The sequence below is a fragment of the Lutra lutra genome, chromosome 14 (genome assembly GCF_902655055.1).
Source record: "Lutra lutra chromosome 14, mLutLut1.2, whole genome shotgun sequence".
Lineage (NCBI taxonomy): Eukaryota > Metazoa > Chordata > Mammalia > Carnivora > Mustelidae > Lutra > Lutra lutra.
The window spans coordinates 82,650,647-82,669,139 of NC_062291.1; the positions used below are offsets into that span (position 1 = coordinate 82,650,647).

At 54.9% G+C, this 18,493-nt stretch overlaps 2 protein-coding genes across 5 annotated transcripts in view; both read right to left on the reverse strand.

Annotated features, from left to right (window-relative positions):
- Nucleotides 1–84: 84 nt before the first annotated feature.
- On the reverse strand, nucleotides 85–9,072 carry MMP21 (matrix metallopeptidase 21). The gene is made up of 7 exons (XM_047701957.1): nucleotides 8,868–9,072; nucleotides 7,961–8,423; nucleotides 7,107–7,246; nucleotides 6,714–6,855; nucleotides 5,444–5,701; nucleotides 2,490–2,662; nucleotides 85–2,237 (listed from the first exon to the last, which is right to left on the reverse strand). The coding sequence occupies exons 1-7, from the start codon at nucleotides 9,027–9,029 to the stop codon at nucleotides 1,938–1,940; spliced, it is 1,638 nt and encodes a 545-aa protein (XP_047557913.1). The 5' UTR covers nucleotides 9,030–9,072; the 3' UTR covers nucleotides 85–1,937.
- A 7,732-nt stretch (nucleotides 9,073–16,804) lies between these two features.
- Nucleotides 16,805–18,493, reverse strand: part of UROS (uroporphyrinogen III synthase) — a 30,084-nt gene continuing 28,395 nt past the window's right edge. For 3 of the 4 annotated variants that reach the window (XM_047702944.1, XM_047702945.1, XM_047702946.1), the window contains one exon: nucleotides 16,805–17,138. In XM_047702944.1, coding sequence (XP_047558900.1) covers nucleotides 17,004–17,138 — 135 coding nt within the window. In that variant the 3' untranslated portion in view covers nucleotides 16,805–17,003. Of the gene's footprint in view, nucleotides 17,139–17,542; nucleotides 18,167–18,493 lie in introns of all 4 variants that reach the window. The other variant, XR_007122741.1, reaches the window with a different exon arrangement.

Sequence of the window (18,493 nt, forward strand, 5' to 3'; positions counted from 1 at the left end):
GTGTCTCTATTTAGTGCATGTTCTGAAAGGATCCGCTCTTCTTTGACTTTGTATGACAGTTGATCAAGAATAGGTACTACTCCCCCCCCCCTTTTTCATTTTAAACTTGAAACTGTGAATAAGGTAAGAAAACTATTTTGAATAAATAAATTATTTATTTAAAATGTCTGTATTTTTCCATTTTATGTTCTTGGCTTTGATTGAACTGGTTTAATGAGTGAATTTTACAAAGGAAAGATTAAAACATTAAAAATAAAATGGTGCTACTAAGTTCTCCCTAGAAAGTCACACTCCGGACTCGCCACTGTTGCTGTGCAGCTCCTGTCCCGTGGCCTATAGACGGCCTCTGTTTTTTTCCGAGCTACAGCGTGCGACGCTGTGCTTGTCCTGTCCTGCTAAAATCCATTTCAAGGAAATGGAACAGAAATCAAGCCAACTCTTTCCTGTCAGGTAGATGGTTGGGACTTTGGTGCATGAGGCCTTTGTAGACAAGAGCCTGCCCTGCCTCCAGGTCTGCTGGCCTGGCCCCCAAGGTCCATTCCAACCTCCTTCCGGCCAACTGCAGACCCCTTTCCCGGCAGATCATGCAGAGCCCCTCCGCTCAGCAGCCACATCTCTTCGGAGGAATCTGAACTCCGTGGAAAGGTGTTTGAAGCTGAGTTTTTATGGGGCGCTTTCTCACGCGCTGGGACTTTCAGGTGTTTCCTTGGCAGCGTGTGGACACCTGTCCAAGCGTGGCAGAGCTCCTGCTGGCCCATGGCCGTCTGTCCACTTCCTTGTTACTTAGTTTACACTTCCTTGGGACAGGTTTGCATCCATTTTCAAAAATCACTGGGACATTTAAAATTTTGACTAAGTCATGAAGCCGATGCACAGAATCAGCTGTGTCTCCTGTCAGGACAGCGGTCACTCCGCTTCCCCCGTCGGCAAGCGCTGTCTCCGTGGGTTAATTCTGCACACCTCCATGGGGAAGATCTGATTTTGAAGCAAGCCAGCGTCAGGGATGTCGCCTTCCCTGTCTTGTTTTCTGGCCTCTCCTTGGCTGAACAGCCTTTTTGTCCAGAGGAGTATTTGTTTTTAAGCAAGAAGATACCAGTTCTAGCTATCTTCCCTTGTCCAAGCAAAAATATGAACATCCCTACAGAGGAAGAGAGGGCTTTTTCAATGTTTTTGTCATCTGCTGACTTTAAATTCATGCTGCTTAAAGTGCTCATGTCTTAAGCTGTTACTTGCGAACTGTGCCACCCATGGCCTGATCACCGAGATGACTTGTTTTGCAGTTAACTTCAGGGCAGGGATGGAGAGAAAGTTGCCTGGATGCTGGGCTGGAGTGTGGAGGTGAGGGGGGCCAGCAGCCTCCGCGTCTGACTCTGGGAAGGACACAGTTGTGAACTCCAGTTTCCTCGACTAGAAATGTGCAGTTGTAGGTTCCCTGGCACTCTCCAGACTTGTGAAGATCAACAGAGAAATACATGGGAAAACCTGTACACTGTCACGTATTAGAAAAATATAAATTATTGTGACAGGAACTGTGGACTGCAGTCAACTTGAAATCTGTGACCTTTTCCACTGAAGGCTCCCAGGGAACTGTGTTCCCTTCCATGACTGGATCCTATGGCTATTGCTACATTTTCGTCCACCCACGAAATCGGGGTGCAGGGGGGCTAGGTGGTAAAGAGACGGATTCCTCAGCGTTCTTTTTTTTTTTTTTTAACCTTTCCTAAAAGATTGGCAAAATTATTCAATGCATTATTTCTTTTTTGCCTGAGAAATTCCCTTCTAAATCAAGTATTTTAGAAGTTCAAGTAATGCTTTTTTCATTGGCTTTTAGCCCTATTTGCTTTAGTTACTAAAAATCTGGTTTGTTTCCTTTGCAAAAGAAACCAGACTTTCTCTTAGACGAGAAATCTTCTGACTCCATTTGCCTATTTCTCCCATTACATGTTCAGGGTGGAGGTGTGGACGTCACAGATGTCAAACCACTGCTCTGAGATGGACTGCTTCGGAAATAAGCCATTTGAAGGAAGCCAAGAATGCTTTTGCTTGTCCTTGTCGTTAACTACTTTCCAATATGCATTGCCTTTGAAAAAGAAAACGGAGTTGTGTGCGTAGGAGTAATAGGCAGAGTCTATGTTCCTGAAGGGATGGTTTCGTGGCTCTATTCCCGGAAACACTTCAGTGATCTTCTTCGGGTAAGAATCAAGTACTCGATCTCTATTGACATCAAATGCAAACACCTGCAAAGCAAGTAAGAGAGTAAGGCTGGCTTTTCTGAAAACCACTGATTTTTAAGTTAACTTATAGGAATGAGGTAAGTAAATCTACGGCTTTGCACTAGATTCTCTGGGCTTGAACTTCGTTCAAGCGAACGAAGTGGGATCTGCCATGGCCATAGAGGCCTGAGGCAACTGAGAACAACTTTTAACAAAGAACTTGAATTTCAGGTAGGGCTGAAGAAGCAACACGAGGCTGGAAAGCCTCCTACTTACAAGGGACTCTTTGAAGAAGTAAATTAACTGCTTTCTTCGGTCATAAAAGGCAGTGTCCAGGGGACTTGGGATGCCGGGAAATCCTTCTGAAATCAATTTGGGGTAGCTTCTTCCTTGTTCATCTTCTGTGTAGGTCTGATCCTTGTCACTGTCGTATCTCCAGTACTGATTCCCTGAGGGCCAAACAAAAAATGCTGATATGGCTTACTACCATTTAATTAGAGCCAACTATGAGGAGGGACTGCTTTCAACACAGGCCTCAGCCAACTACGATGATCTGCCGTGACCCCAGGAGAAGGCAGGACCTCAGCATCTAAGCGAAGCCTCCATTCAGATGAATGATTCCCCAGGTCTTGAATTACTTCTAGATTGGTCTCAGCAATCACTGCTGCTATTAAAATGTTGGTTGTCAAGGACACCCGGGTGGCTCAGTCGGTTAGCATCAGCCTTCAGTTCAGGTCGTGATCCTGGAGTCCCAGGATCCTGGGGTCAAGCTTGGCATTGGGCTCTCTGCTCAGCAGGGAGTCTGCTTCTCTCTCTGACTCTTCCCTCTCTTGTGGTCTCTCTCTCAAATAAATAAAATCTTAAAAAGAAAAAAAAAGTGTTGGTTGTCCTTTGCAGGGCACACCAGCCCACTGGCGCTCATCAAAAGCAAAAACAAGGGGCGCCTGGGTGGCTCAGTGGGTTAAGCCGCTGCCTTCGGGTCAGGTCATGATCCCAGGTCCTGGGTTCAAGCCCCACATCGGGCTTTCTGCTCAGCAGGGAGCCTGCTTCCTCCTCTCTCTCTCTGCCTGCCTCTCTGCCTACTTGTGATTTCTCTCTGTCAAATAAATAAATAAAATCTTTAAAAAAAAAAAGGCAAAAACAAAAAGACGAAGAGCATGTGGTCTTTTTCACAGAAGTTTCTTCTTCTTATATACAGTCTCATGATCTCCCTTTTACATGTTAGGGAACCATGGGTTGTCAGTCATTTTTCTACCCTAATCAACATAAGCTCTCTTTTTACAGAAAACAATCCTGATGCTTATGACGGGGTTTTACTTTTTTTTTCAGGGTTTTAGGATCATGTAGTTCCACCACCAACCCCAGGATACAAGTGAAACTGGAGAGAGGGGTTGAAGTGGTCCATCCAGTCACAGCCCAGGCAGACGGTGCAGCCCCCTCCTCCCATGTCCCATCCACATGACTCCACCCACTGTCCTTGTAAGCTTGTCATTAGGTTCCCTTTCTTTTCAAGATCCAAATGCTAATTTCAGGCTCTGAATTAGGAGCACAGGATTATTCTAAGATCTCCTTACTAGTTCCTAATGCTGCTTATTAACATACTGTCATCAGAAAATAGAACACATCCACGGGTTCAATATTTTGTGCTCACAACCTACACCAGGTCACAGCCAGTTACCTTCCTTAGCCACCAACCATGTGAGCAGCCTTTCCCTCATTCCCTCCCCCTCTCCCACCCCTCCGTCTCCTCCCTACCAACCCCTGGCCAAAAGTTTGCCTTTTAGAACAGTGAATGACGGGTGTCCAGCCAGGGGTGCAATTCACTCTAACTGGAAGACTTTTTTGAATTCAAAGTATTCACAGCAAGTTAACTTTAAGGTATTTTTAAAGCTCCAAGCATAAAGTACAGCCATATGATAGCAGTCCCCCACAATGACCTAATTCTATAATTAAGAATCTTTGAGTGTTGCCAGTCTAAGTTCTAGTCCAGGACTTCCTAAAGCGTGGAATGCTGTGCTTCTAACTCTGTAAGATCTAAACCAGAGAAGTCCACCCTTGTAATTTCTTTATGTAACTGAACCAAGGTAATTCTTCCTTCGTGTGATGTCAGGAAAATTAAGACCAAATTCCTGTGCGGCCCAGTCTGTACACAGCATCCTTCTAGCTGGGCTCTGGCCTCACAGAGTCCTGAGTGGTTTCAGGTGATAGGGTTGTATTACTAGGGAGTGGGGCAGAGACAGGGCGCACAGCTTCCCCCTAGGGCGTACGTTTGGGGAAGGGAAACACCAGCAACCACAGAATCCTGTTGGTGTTTAGATGCCACGGATTTGGTTTGCTAAGGCAGCCCGCCTCAGTGACAGGGGCACAGAGGTCAGAGCAAGGCGATCTATGAGTGAAGGGAGGAAGCTGCAGGAGACCCTTGGCCTGCCTGCTCCGTGTCCCCCCCCCAACACACACCACCACCAGGGCCCCCACCTCAGTTTCTGCCTAACACGAAAACACGGATCTTCCCTGCTTGGAAACCACGATTCCTCACTGCCTGCTGGGTGAGGTCCAGCCCCCGAGCATGGAGGCTCTGGGTGCTCAGGCCGGCCTGGTCTTTCCAACCTAATCTCATCCCGTGTGGGGGCCCTGTCATACCTCCATGGGCTCAACTGTCTCTCCCGCCTGTGTTTTCACCCTCACTCACCCTAAAGCTCTGCTTCGGCCTCCTGTGTCTCACTACCCCCTCACCCCCCATCCATACCTCCCCCACCACACTATTCCCTGTGTCCCTTTCGGGGCACCTGGGGTCCTATGTGTCCTCCGAGGCTGGGGCAAGCCCTGAATTCTGGGTGGCTCCAGCATCTGGTTCCAGGGGCAGTGGCCACCTTGTCCACTCATCCTTCCCTTCACCACATAATTCTAGTGGGCCACTTCTAAGGTCTGTTCTCTGCAGAACTAGTCTTTGGCAACCACCTCAGGGCCTGGCACAGTTGGTCGTTCACTCATTCAGTCAGTCAGTCAGTCATTCACTCATCTGTTCCTTTGATGTATGGGTGCCTTCTTCCAGAGATCAGGGGATACAACGCCGTCCCTGTGCTCACAGAGCTCCCAGTCCGACGCAACAGACAAATTACGTGAGGACTTGCGGGTGCGTTATGCTAAGACTCCCTGGTATGGGGTTCAAACATTTGTTCCCAGTGTGTCCAGGGAATAAAAGGAACAGAGCCGTCCGTGAGAACCTTTACCTTTAAAAAAATAACGCTCGTCCCGCCCCCACGTCCAGAGGTGGACATAAGCGTCGATGTTCTGTGCTGGGATTCCGTGCCAGCCCCTGAGGATTTGGAGAGGATCCCCGTAGCGCGTCCGGTTGTTTCGGTTTTCGTAAAGCCAGTACCAGCTGTTGCGGAAAAAGTAGGTGCTGAACCTCAGCGTCACGGCGCCGTGTGGGTTTCGCTCTCTGCGAATCCAGTCAAATGCGGTATCAAACGACCCTTTACATGAACCTGAGGGGAAAATGTCCAGCCACTTGTCACCTGCTGCAAAACCCAACAATCGCTACTTCCATGTGTCACTCAAACAAAGACAACTGCGAAGCTGGAGTTTTCTGTCCAGCGTCTCACAGCAAGACGCCCTCCCCCACAAGCCCGAAGCAGGCCCACCCAGCGGAGCTGGAGGAACCCGAGGGGCCCCAGGGCAGTGTCGGCTCACAGGGCCCATTCTCGCTAATCTTTGCGCAGGAGAGGACTCTCCGGGGGTCCCGATTTTGGATGCTGGCTGTGTGATCAGCCTAAACAGCTGATACCCCCTGATGCTCATCTGGCTTCATTAGAGGCAAGCAGTTCGGTTCTGGGTACACACAAGAGTAAGATTTCCTCTGCGGGAAAGAAACCCATCCTGGCACTCGTTGTCACTATCCAAATGTGCCGAGAGCATCTTTGCAGAGAATGGCTGGAGTGGAACAGAAACGGTGTTGCTCTCTCTTTTAAATGGAAAAGGGGAGAGTAGCTTTCTTCCCCTCAGCCTCACCGCTAGGTCATTAATCACTTCCATTAAATAGTGAGCCCTTAACACTATATAATTAAAGAGAGATTAAAGTTGATCCTGGCAAGGCTCCCGCTGTTCTTTGCCTTGGGATGGCAGGAGGCTTCTTCCAGGAGCTTCCAAGTGCCTGCAGGGCCAGTGGGAGGCCGCTGCCTGGGTGGCCCACTGCTCTTTAGGAAGCTGCCATGTTCCCCTCCTTCCTCCCAGAGACCTAACGTAGCCCAGGGAAGAGGGAACATCCACGGGAGAGCTTTGCTCTGCACCAGTGGCCACCTCCGGGCACGGCCACCTTGAAGGAAGAGAATTCCCGTCACAGAGCTAGAAGGCAGCTCGCCTCCCGGGCGGCCAGAGTGGCACTATTTTGTGCTATTTGGGGGGCAGCCTCCCGATCAGGAGTGAGTGGGGTCCTGTCATGCTTTGAAATACTGAATGTCCTCTGTGAACTCTGCGGACAGTCTTCCAGAACAGTCTTACCGTACAACTTTTGAACTGCTTTTCTGTCTGACCAGTCCAACTCAAACACAGGCTCCTGGGGGATGTAATTCGGCTGCATTATGGATCCTGGCCTGTAGGTGTGAGGCAGGCCGAGTACGTGGCCAATTTCATGGACAGCCACCTAGAGGGAACACAAATCACGGGTGCGGTGCCAAGCCTGGGTGTCTGTCACGTGCCCCCCCCAACTCCAGGGGGCAGGCCTGTGCTGTAGGAGGAGATGCACATGTTAAGGAGAAGGGGAGCGGTGGGGAGAATCGGGGAGCTTTCTCAGAAGGCTGGGGACACTTCCCCCGAGAAGGCCTGGCGTCCTGCCCTCCAGCCCGTGCTGCGCACCCTTCGCCTGGCCGCTCGGAGCAGCTGCAGACCGCTTACTTTGAGAAGGCTGATGCCCGCGTCACTGCTGGGAGGTGTGAAGTGCTCGTCGTCATCGAAGTGTATGTCGCCCAGGCGCCAGGCATGTGCAAACTCCTGCCCGCTGCCATCAAAAACCCTAGGACAGCCCAGGTGCCGGCCTGGCCAGGGGAGAGGGAACACGGACACAGGAGTCTTCGCGGCCTCCAGGGGCTCGCAGTCCAGGAGCGGAAGCAACAGCTCTGGGCTCCTGCAACAGGCTGGTGTCGAGTCTAAACACTTGGAAACAGCTGCCCAGCAAAGCTGTGGGAGCCGGCAGAGGGGGGGCGGGGGGTGCCCTCCAAATGCTTAGGGAGGAGACAAGATCTGAGCTGGATCCTCACAGCTGACTGGACAGGACATGAAGGAGGTGCTGCCCAATGGTCAGGTCCCTCCCCTGTGTACGGTTTTCAGCTACGCTCGCTGCACACCGGGCTAGTTCTCCCCAGGAGTGGCAGGGAGGGGGCGCCCCTGCCCTGCTGGGCACTGGAGCTCTCTGCAGCAGTGCTCACTTGGCTGACCCGCTCAGGGACAAGCACAGGGATCCGCACCAATGTCCCCATGTCACCACCCCTAAATCGCCAAAGCAGGCAGGCCGTGCCCTTCCCAGTGAGTTGTAATAAAGCAGCACCAAGGGTTTGCCGGCCGCGCTTACCCCTGGCACGTGCCCCAGGAGGCTCTGCAGGTGGCCCAAGTCGCGGGGGGGGGGGGGGGGGGGAGGGTACCCCAGTAGGCCTGTTGCGCGCCCCGCCTCCCTGTGCGAACCGGGCCGCGCCTCCGGCCGCGGGGAAGAGAATGGGGACACAGCCCGCCTGGAGCATCTCGGCCCTTCTCACCTCGCCCGAAGCCCAGCTTTATGTCCACGGCGGCCCCGGGGGAGGCGAGGTCCTCGCGGAAGTCCAGCGGCATCACCTCGCTCCACATGCGGAAGGCCAGTCTGAGGATGTGCCTCTGCTCGTCCACGGCCAGCTGCCCGCTGGCGCCCTCCCCCAGCAGCCGCCAGGTCAGGGTCCTCTTGGCAAAGGCCCGGGTCCCCCCGCGGGGCGCGGCGACCTCGGGCTGCGGGGGCGGCGGCCGTAGGGAGCGCTTGGGCCGGGTGGGGGGCGGCGGGCGCGACAGGGGCCGCGTGTCGGGGACGCCGCAGCGCGGCCTGTTCATGGCCGCCAGCGTGGCCGCGTCCAGTCGCCCGCTCGCTGGCAGCGCGTTGACCTTCTGGAACCTGCGCACGGCCTCGGCCAGGCCGGGGGCCCGGGGGCCCGCGGGCAGCGCGTCGGCCCAGCCGTACTTGGACAGGAATCGCTGCGGAAAAGAAGTACCGACCACGGGCCGGGGGCGGACTGAGCGGCCAGGACGTGGAGGAGACAGGACGCGCGAGGCCCGTGTGTCCTCGTGCAGGTCTGTGTTCGCGGGGGTGGTTGCCCGCGGTGCAGCATTTCTAGTCCGTGGTCACCAGTTGTCTGTGGGAGGCCCTCGCCTGAGGCGGTGTGGCTGCGCACGTGCCCGCGTGTGTGTGTGCTCCTGCGCGTGTGCCTGTGTGTGTCCGCCTGTGCCCTGGCCTGTATGTGCGCGTGTCTGTGTGTGCAGGTGTCCGCCTGTGGTGCGCACGAGTCCGCGTGTGCACGTACGGAAGTGCATGCCTGCCAGGGGCGTGCACCGGTCTGCGTGCGCGTGTCCGCGTGTGGTGTGCACGCGCCCGCAGGTGCCCGCGCCCGTGAGTGTGGGGGCTGCCGGGGCTGCTCCTACCTGCGCAGTGAGGGCGTCCGCGATGGGCTGGGCGCGGCGCAGCGGGGCGGGCTCCAGGTCCGAGCGGTCCCGGCTGTGGAAAAGTGGCTCGGGCCGGGCTGGCCCGGGGGCCGCGAGCCAGCAGAGCAGCAGGGCCCGGCGGACGGCGGCGGCGGCCAGCATGGCCCCGGCCGAGCTCCCGCCTCCGCCACGCGTCTCCCTCCTGAGGCGCAGGCCCCCCGGCGCTTTTATAAGCAGCCCCAGGGAGACACGCGCTGGCGAGGCTTCCCACCCAGGCCCGAAGTGTGCCCACCAGGAGGCCCGGCCGGCCCTGGACCTGCCGCCCTTTGAAGACCCCAGGAGCACGCTTCTTGTTGGGGTGACAATGTTTGCGGCTTCCTCGGGTAATTACATCCCGACCTGGCAGCCGCCTGCCGATTCTGTTTCTGTGGTGACGGGCCGTGGGCGAGCTGCTGCCCGAGTGGGCTGGGGACCCGCCGCCAAGCACCCCCTGGCCCTGCTCGCAGAGGCGCGGAGCCTGGCCCCCCGCAGCCGGCTGGGGCCCAGTGCACCTGCAGCCGTACCCCCCGCATCCGTTCGCTCATAGCTTGCGTCCATTTTCCTTCTTGGTTAGCTGCGGCTGGGGATGTTTTGTTGCTCTGATCTCTTCTTGTTGTTCTTGTTTCTTTTTATAAAAGGAATAATCAGTATAGGCAAATGTAAATTCTGGAGGAAATCCTGTGATCCAGATGGTGACGTTTTGGGGAACATTCTCACAGGTACCTGTGTCGTGTACATGCGCAGTGAAGGTTTTGTATTCGGATGATTTTATATGCATCATATTCTCTATGCTGTTCCCGTAAACTCCAGGGAAGGTCATGGGCGCCTTTCTGTGTTCATGAATATAGGTGTTTGCAGTCCTAGTTAATGGCTGTGTGCTGTCCTAGTCTGTGGGCCAAGGCATTTTTACACGAGGATGAACTAGAATCACCTGAGGTTCTAGAACTGCCCTCTGTTCCCCCTCTTGAAGGAGTCTACTGTAGGAAGGAAAGAAGAAGAAAAAATCAGCTCAGCTGCCTGGGAGTTGTAACTGGTTATGTCCAGAGAGCCTGAGGGAAGAGTGTAAGGCCCTCTAGGCACTATGGCTACAGGTGAGAGCCTGGAATGCCAGTGTCACAGGTCGGATAACAGCAAGGGTGCAGGTGTGCGGGCTGTCCTTTACTCATTCATTCATCAAATACTCCTTAACTCTTCTAGGGACAGGGGATACGGAAATGAACATGATGCACTCGTTCTTTGCCCACATGGAACTTATATTCTAAGTGGAAGAGACAGACAATAAACAAGCCAGTGAATGAACAATTAAAATGGTGACAGGAACTAAGAATGCAGATCAGGAAAGTGAGTGCCTTGGAGGTGGGGAGTCGATATTAGGGGTCTGGGAAAGACCTATCGCAAAGGTGAAATGTAAGCAATGAAAGAAAAGTAAGAGGGACAATGTCACATGTGATTGGGATTCGTGGGTGGTGTGGGCAAAGGAAAAGAAAAGTGCAAAGGCCCTGAGGCAGGACCCAGCCCCTGCAGAATAACAGAGGGCAGTGTGGTGGATGTCAGTGAGGTGGTGGGAGGAGGGAGGTGAGAATGGAAAAGAGGGTGGATGGGAAGATGTTGAAGGACCTGGAGGTCAGATAATTTGGATTCTACCCTAAGTTCGTTGGGGATCTTTTGAGCAGGAAAGTGACTTTATTGCTTCATTATTTAAAGAATCCACCTGGGGCGCCTGGCTGGGTTAGTCAAAGGAGCAGGAGACCCTTGATCTTGGGGTTGTAAGTTCAAATCCCACGTTGGATGTAGAGATTACTTAAGTAAATAAACTTAAAAGAATCCTCCCAGCTGCTCTGTGGAAGATGGATAAGAGGGGGTGCAGCCCCGAGGCAGGTGTAGACTGCAGTCCCTCCAGGGTGCCCTAGCAGCCCTTCTGTGCCAGGTTGTCCTGATGGCCCTGGAGCCTGAGACCCCTCAGGGGGCTCTAGGATATTGGGTTTCTGGACAGGGCACCGTACCAGGCTGTGACGCAGGGGGATCCATTCCTAGTGAGGTCCCTGGAACAGGTGTTTGGCCTCACACCGATGCTGCAGTGACAAGGCCAGCCCCGGTGGCAGGGCGTTGCACTCACAATGAACTGGGCTGCTCATCAGGCCAGCTGCACAGCCCCACTCAGTTCCTGTCAGCTCAGAGACATCTGGGGCTGGCCCCGTCCCAGGTGGGGACACAAGAACGAGTGAGGGTGGGGAGGCATGACTTTGGAGTGGGGGCCTATGGGGTTGAAACCCTCCCAGGGCTGTCCAGGTGTAATGGGTCCCTGCAACCGCCTGCCAGATCTTGGAAGTTCATCAGGAGGCCCTATCTGGGCTCAGTCCCATAAACTCTGCAGGTCACCTTTCAAAGCTATGTCCTTGGAACAGCGTCTGGGAGCGGGAAAAGCAAACCGAACGGAACCCACGTTCCAAGGACTGGGAGTGGGTGAAGAGCGTCAGCGTGCCCGAGCCCAGCTCACGGGACAATCGGCAGTCACATCTTTTAGATGACCTTCCCCCGCAGGGTCTCTCACACTCAGCTGTGACCACAGACCCACAGACCGCACCACCCCCAACTGTGTCTCCTGTGGACGTGCTCTCCTAGCTCCCACACCAGCACCACTGGCTGGGAGCGCTCCGTGGTCACTCCTGGGGCTGTGGCAGGAGAGGACACCTAGGCCAGCTGTCAGGAGACAGGTGTGGCTCATGTAATTTCTCATCGTTAGTCTCACAGCCGCTGCAGAAGCAAGCCTCAGGCATCCTATATAATCCTGTGCATAAATATGTCCGTATGGGTCTGTACAGGATAGACTGTTGGGGAAAAAGAGCAAAGCACACCACCATTATGCCTTAAAACTGATCAACACCGTCTGACAGTATCACGTGCACCCAGGCAGAGTTCATTTTCAACTCCAGCCTCTTTCATTACATTTTATTTATTTATTTTTAAGATTTTACTTATTTGACAGACACAGTGAGAGAGGCCACACAAGCAGGGGCACAGGGAACCCGATGTGGGACTCGATCCCAGGACCCTGGGACCAGATCTGGGCGGAAGGCAGAGGCCTAACAACTGAGCCACCCAGGTGCCCCCCACATTTTAAATTAGCTTTTGATTGGAAGGGGCATCCTGAATACTTTCTATAGAACCAAATGAAGGTGAAAAGCATGACGAGTGACTCCCAGTGGTACTTACCACGTGACCGTGGCACCCGACATTTACATAGAGCCAGAGGGGGGCTGGCCCCAGCGCTGGGGGGCTGCTGGTCCCTACTCGCGCCCACCGGACCTGCTCAGCCTATGCACCTGGACTCCCGTGAGGGGCCCGGGGAAGCTCATCCCCCATCCCATGGAGTCGGCCCGGCAGGCTCTCTGCACTGCGTGACCAAGGGGGCCGGGCCACAACCAGTGCCCTACTTGAATTTCTTCCCATTGTGCCCTACCTGTCATACACATGTGTCATTTACATATATATATAAGCACACATGTGACTATGACAGGTGTCAATCATGTCAGTGTGTACATATGTCAGCTGTATTTATCAACATACTTCACATATGCAGGCATGTCAATGGACATGAACATCTGGATAAATGGCCACAGAGAATTATTGTACCGTGTGGTCAAAGCCAAGTGCAACTTTCAGGTTTCACATGATTGAGTTGTCGGTTTTGTTTTGTTTTAAAGATTTTATTTATTTGAGAGAAAGAGAGAAGAGAGGATGAGCAGGGAGAGGGGGGAGAGGGAGAAGCAGGCTTGCCGCTGAGCAGGGAGCCCGACATGGGGCTCCATCCCAAGACCCTGGGATCATGACTTAAGCCAAAGGCAGACACTTAACCGACTGAGCTGCTGTGGTGCCGCTCAAACTGTGTTTCAATTAGAAGATAATCCTAAATGTTTTCTCTTGGGGAAACCAAAACCTTCACAGGTACAAGATTTAGAACAAAATTATTCAAGATGCCACCTAGGCACTGTCTTTCCTGGGAGGCTAATGTTCCGAACACGGAGCAGAATTGAGAACTCTGTGGTTGAGTGCTGGTGTCCCGAGGGTTGATGTCACACAGCCTGAGTTCTGCTGGGTCTGAAAGACCAAGTCGGGGCCTGTCCATCCTGCGAGCTCTGGCAGAAGACGGCGCTTCTGAAACTCAGGTCTTTAAACATGCACGGCAGCTCTCTGTGAAGATGGCAGGGGGACCCACCAGGGCTTTATGACGGAAGGGTCTTGTTCCCTAACATTGGTCTTTTCTGCTGTGTTTTGCAGTTGGCCCGGGGCTAACCGGCTCGGGGCACCTGGACCCAGGGATTGTCTACCCTTCTCTCGGAGCATTCGTCTCCTGATTATTTCAAAGCCTCTGAGTAGCCTGACTGGTGTCACAAGGTTCCCACCGTTTAACTAAATCACTTATTCCAGGTAAATTGGATTTTAAGGAAATCAGATTTAGGAGAAAAAATGGCAGAAAAAAGCGTGTGGTCTACATACAGACAGGAGGTACAGGGGCTCCTGGAGAAGCTGGTTCCTGGTCTGTGCAGGGCACTCCTCGTCTGAGCTTGGGGAAGGGTTTGGCTGGAAGCTTCTAGAATCTTCTTAAATGCTGAGATGATGGCATGATCCGGTTGTCAGTGGAAGGACTGAAGATTTTTTTTCCCCCTGAAGTACATGTCTGTACAATATGGGGTTGCCTATTCTCAGCTTCACACAGCATAACATTTTAAAAGAGACTTTCCCTTAATTATTCCCCTGGGAGATTTCTGAGCCTGATGCACAGTGAGGGTCGGTTGTGCCTCTGCGTGCGGATTGATCTCAGAGGCCCAGGCTTTTGGAAACCACCTGTGCAAGGGCAGGCCTGGGTGTGACTTACAGCCACACACTTCTGCCCGTGAAGGGGAGAAAGTCTTCCCACTCCCTGATCTTCTGATTTCCTTCACTCTGGACTTTGCATTTCAGTCACTCTCCACCTGCAAAGAAATCCCCTTTCTCCCATGGCCAGCCTCGGCCCCCAGGCCTCCCCGGGAGCCGTCACACACGCTTACATGTGGAAGGCTCTGTGGTTTGGGGCTCCTGCTTCCCCACGGAAGGATGTGTGCCAAGGCGGCAAGGGGGCTGGGAGGAGGGAGGCCGCAGTCACCGCCCGCCCGCACTTCTGTGCGCAGGTGTGCAAGACGCTTCGACGATGGCCACTGACGTGGAGGTTATGATTGCCATTGGCTGCGGCTTACTGCTTATCGTGTGGTTGCTGATTTGCTGCATCCTCTGTCTTTGCTGCAAAGTGTTCAGAACACTGAAGTGAGTGGGAAAGGGAGGAGGGCGGAGAGGTTTGTACAATCAGTAGCGTGATTTGCCCAGCTGAGAACCTCCAGGCAGTTGTAAGAAATGGGCTTAAAAAAAAAAAAGAAATCTGGGGGCAACTGAGTGGCTCATTCAGTGAAGTGACTGATCAAGTGAGATCTTGATCTCAGCTCAGGTCTCAGTCGTGGGTTCGAGCTCCATGCTGGGCTCAATGCTGGGTTTGGAGCCTACTTTAAAAGAAAGAAAAATCAAATCTAATGCTTACTATACAATCTCCGAAGGGACATATGACAATCGATGGCATCAACACAAAAGGCAGGTGACTTGGTTTGGAAGAAGGCCATCCTGAGACTCTGCTGTCTCCAGCTCCCTGCAGTCAGGCTCCCAGCGACAGAACCTCAGAGAGCGGTGCTCTGGCAACTGTCCAAAGAGAGGTGGCCTGCCCCCCTGTCTCCAGGCCACAGGCATGTTGTGTGAAATATAGGCTCTTTATGTGGAACTCGGCTGCCTCTGACTTTGCTCTCTCCGGATGTTTGCAGGCCCCTCCAGGGCAAACGCTGTGCTGTCTCTGATCCCCAGGTACTCAGAACTCATTAGGTGTCGGGGCCATGACCCCAACATCGCCTTTGCCATTCCGGCAACGCTTTCCTCCAGACAGACCTCTCAGCTCGGAGCAGTAAATGCTGCGCAGCATTGCTTGTGTATGACAATACGTGACACACTGCTTACTACCCACCAGCATAAGCTCTCCATGCCGATCTCAAGGCAGCTTCGGGGAGCTCTAAATGTAGTTTTCTGAGCTGCAGGGCACACCTCTAGGAGGCAGTAGCTCATCTGCTCTTGACAGGTGGGCAGACTGCAGGTCAGAAGGCAGGAGTGACCCTCCCGGTGTCAGGGAGACAGGGGCTCTGAGAGTTCCACTCCATCCCCTCCTCCTGGTCTTCATGCTCCCCCAGCCCAAGCTTCCCGAACCCTCAGGACACCGCACTTACTCTCTGTCCCTGCAAAGAAGCCCAGGCCCTGTCCACTGTGGGAGGGCTGGTTCCTGTCCTCACCCAGCTGACACCTCAGTGGGGCCTCCTATGTAGGGGTGATGGCAGTCGGGGGCTATGTGCACACAGGGGACAGCAGGCAGCAGGTGGGTCAGAGGCAGAGCGAAAGTGTGGGGATATAATCGGGAGCAATCCGGCAGGGCTTTGACCTGCAGGCACACGGTCAGGGGACCGCCTCCACCAGCCCCAGTCCTGTCGGCCCCACACGACCACCCAGGGTGGCACAGCTGCACATCCCTCCTCGTACAGCAGCACCCACCGCAGCCCTCGGACGCTGAGGCTCGTGTGGCCATCTCTGGTCCTGGTGACGACACTCTGTCCTGAGGCCGGCCTCTAGATGCCGCTGCAGCCTGGCCTGGCGGGCACTGCTTGGTGGTAGCTGTGGGGCCGGGAGGGCAGCACCCACCCTAGCGTGGGCTGCTTGGGGCACGGTGCTTCCCCAGGCTCAGAAAAGGTGACTCCAGCAGAAAAAGGCTCCCTGGGAGCGGCAGGGATTCTAAACACACCCCATCAGATCCAGACCTGACTTTCAGATCAGAAAGAAGCGGTGGGATGGATCCTGACCCGCCCTCAGAAACAGGACCGCAGACAAAAAGTATGGGCCGGGGCGCCTGGGTGGCTCAGTGGGTTAAGCTGCTGCCTTCGGCTCGGGTCACGATCTCGGGGTCCTGGGATCAAGCCCCGCGTCGGGCTCCTTGCTCAGTGGGGAGCCTGCTTCTCTCTCTGCCTCTGCCTGCTTGTGCTCTCTATCAAATAAATAAAATCTTAAAAAAAAAAAAAAAGTACGGGGCCATCACGGTACCCGCAGAACTTCCGCTCAGGTCACACCACTAATTATCACCAGGTCCTCACCTTTCTGCTAAGGTCACGTGGAGGCGAGGCAGCTCCGGAGTGCCATCAGTCTGGGCCTCTGTGCTTTATGTCCCCAAGTACCTTGCGGAGCATCCTGGCTGGTCACTCACTCGCTGGGTGACCCTAAGCAAGGCATTTAATGCCGCGAGTCTCAGGTTCTTCCCCAGAGAAACAGGAGTCATTGTGGCATCCCCGCCTCAGATCGTTAAGGGGAATAAGGAGAAGGCAGGATTGCCAGCGTGACACACCCGCCAGGTCAGACACCCCTCCTTCCTGCCACCAGCTCACGTGACCGAATGGACAGACGCAGGTTGTAGTCTACCCAGCTCAGGTTCCAGGCCAAGATTTTAAAAGTGGAAATAAAGTTTGTGGGCAGAGTCCCCAAGCCTGTCCGCAGGCCTGGCACCTTGCAGACAAAGGCCTTCTTTGTAAACCCACCTCCCTGCCCCGCAGATGCCCTGCCTGGCCTCAGCTGCATTTCAGCTCGGAAGGGAAGACGGTCTCTCCTTATGGGCATGGCAACTGCCCACAGCACACAGGCAGGAACTTTCGGGTCCCTTCTCTAAGATGAACGAAGCTGCTTCCTACACAGATGTTCTCGTGCCTGCCGGCTCTGGCGCCTCTCGGAACGTGGGCGCATCTGTTTCCTCCGCAGACACGGCTCTGTGTGCAAAACAACACACAGCGAGGGACAACACAGTCGGTGCCGGGAGCTGGGCAGTTTATTTGGTTTTCTTGCCTCTGCCAGAGGAGCTCTCGCCAGCCCCAGGGGCCCTGCGGAGGCACGAGGCCGAGGCGTGGGGGCCCTGCCGATGGCTCGCCGCTTCCCCGCAGCAGCAGCACGGTGCCCTGGGCCGGGGACAGCAGCGCAGTGGGAATGGTCACTGTCTCAGCAGCTGGGGGCCTGAAGGGCCACCTGGAGACCCTTGGCCAGGGCCAGCGGCGTGGGGCTCTCGGCCATGCAGCTCACACGCAGGCCCTGGGCGGTCAGTGCACGGGCTGTGCTGGGGCCGATGGCGGCAAACTGTGGGGGGAGAGAGGGGGAGCTTCAGCGCACCTGCAGGGCCGGGAGGACAGTGGGGCAGGGCCTGGGGCCAGTCGGGTAGCTGGGGCTCACGTGCGGCCACCACTCCTACCGTCTTGGCCCCCTCTCCACAAGCCTTAGCGGCCCACGGTTCTGCCCTGGTGTGGGGGGCCACGTGGAGCAGTGAGTAAAGTGGGAGAGGTGCTCCGGGCGTGGCGGGGGCCCCGGCTGCACCCCTCCACGCACCCCCCCACCCCAGGAAAATTCAGCAGCCGAGGGTCAGGTTCCCATCCTAGCCCTGCAGCACAGTGGCCCTAGCAAGTGACCTGCCACCTCTGGGCCTCTGTCCCTTCATCTGTAAAATAGGGTAACAGCCTTCCCCAGGGGCTGCTGCGAGTAAGCACCTGGCTGGGGCCCCACCACAGAGGAGTGCTCGGCGGGGGAACACGGTTACTCCGAGTGAGACGCTCGGTGGCCTGAGCCGTGTCAGCAGGACTCCTCTCTCCCTGAACATTGCGTGTTTGATGGTTACATGCAGAGCCTCGCTTGGGGCCGAATGTGGTTTTCCGTCGTGGTGACCCCAGCCCTTGCCCAGGTGTCCTCACAGGTCACTTAGCCCCTCTGGCCCTGTTTCCTCACCTGTAGAAGGGGTACAGCTGCCCTTGCATGGCAGGCTAGCACGGGGGGAAGTAAGGCCTGTTGCTCTGGCGGGGAGAGCATGCACGTCACCCCACCCCAACCCTGGGTGCACGCACCCCCACCTGGGGGAAGGTCTGGGAAGATGGTAGCCCTTACCCGGCGCCCCCTTCCATCCTCCCTCCCGGGGCCAAGTGTGGCGCAGGGAACAATCTCAGGACACTTTCTGGGGCACGTCAGAGCCACATGACAGAGGCCGCTGCCCCCAGAAGACCAAGCTCCCCGCTCCACCTCATGATGCAGCTGTTCCTCGAGAAACTCCCTAAGGAAAAGATGGTGCTGGGCCCCACCTCACAGCAGACACACTCGTGAACTCGAAGTGGCTCCCAGACCTAAGTGTGAGAGCGGAGACCGTCAACACGGAACACAGGGCGAGTCTTCACGCCTGGGATTAGCTCCGCTGCTCACGGCCCAAGTAGCAAAGGGAAAGCCACGTAAGTGCGTCTTTACCAAAATGGAAAAACTGTCCTGCTTCTGAGGACACCGTCACAGAGGGGAAACGACAACTCAGGGGACGGGGAAATTTCTGCACATTGTACATCTGTGGAGGAGCCTGGATCCAGGAACCAAGAACTCGCCCAGCCCAGCAGCACCAGCCACAAGACACACGGCAAGGATGTGAACAGACACTTGTCCCAAGGACAAACAGAATGGCCAGC

Coding starts and splice junctions, on each gene's coding strand:
- MMP21 (XM_047701957.1), bottom strand. CDS start 9,029: ATGCTGGCCGCCGCCGCCGTCCGCCGGGCCCTGCTGCTCTGCTGGCTC. Junction 7,247..7,960: donor AAAGCTGGGCTTCGGGCGAG/GTGAGAAGGGCC, acceptor TCCCCTGGCCAG/GCCGGCACCTGGGCTGTCCT. Junction 2,663..5,443: donor CGAGCGTTATTTTTTTAAAG/GTAAAGGTTCTC, acceptor TTTGGCCCTCAG/GGAATCAGTACTGGAGATAC.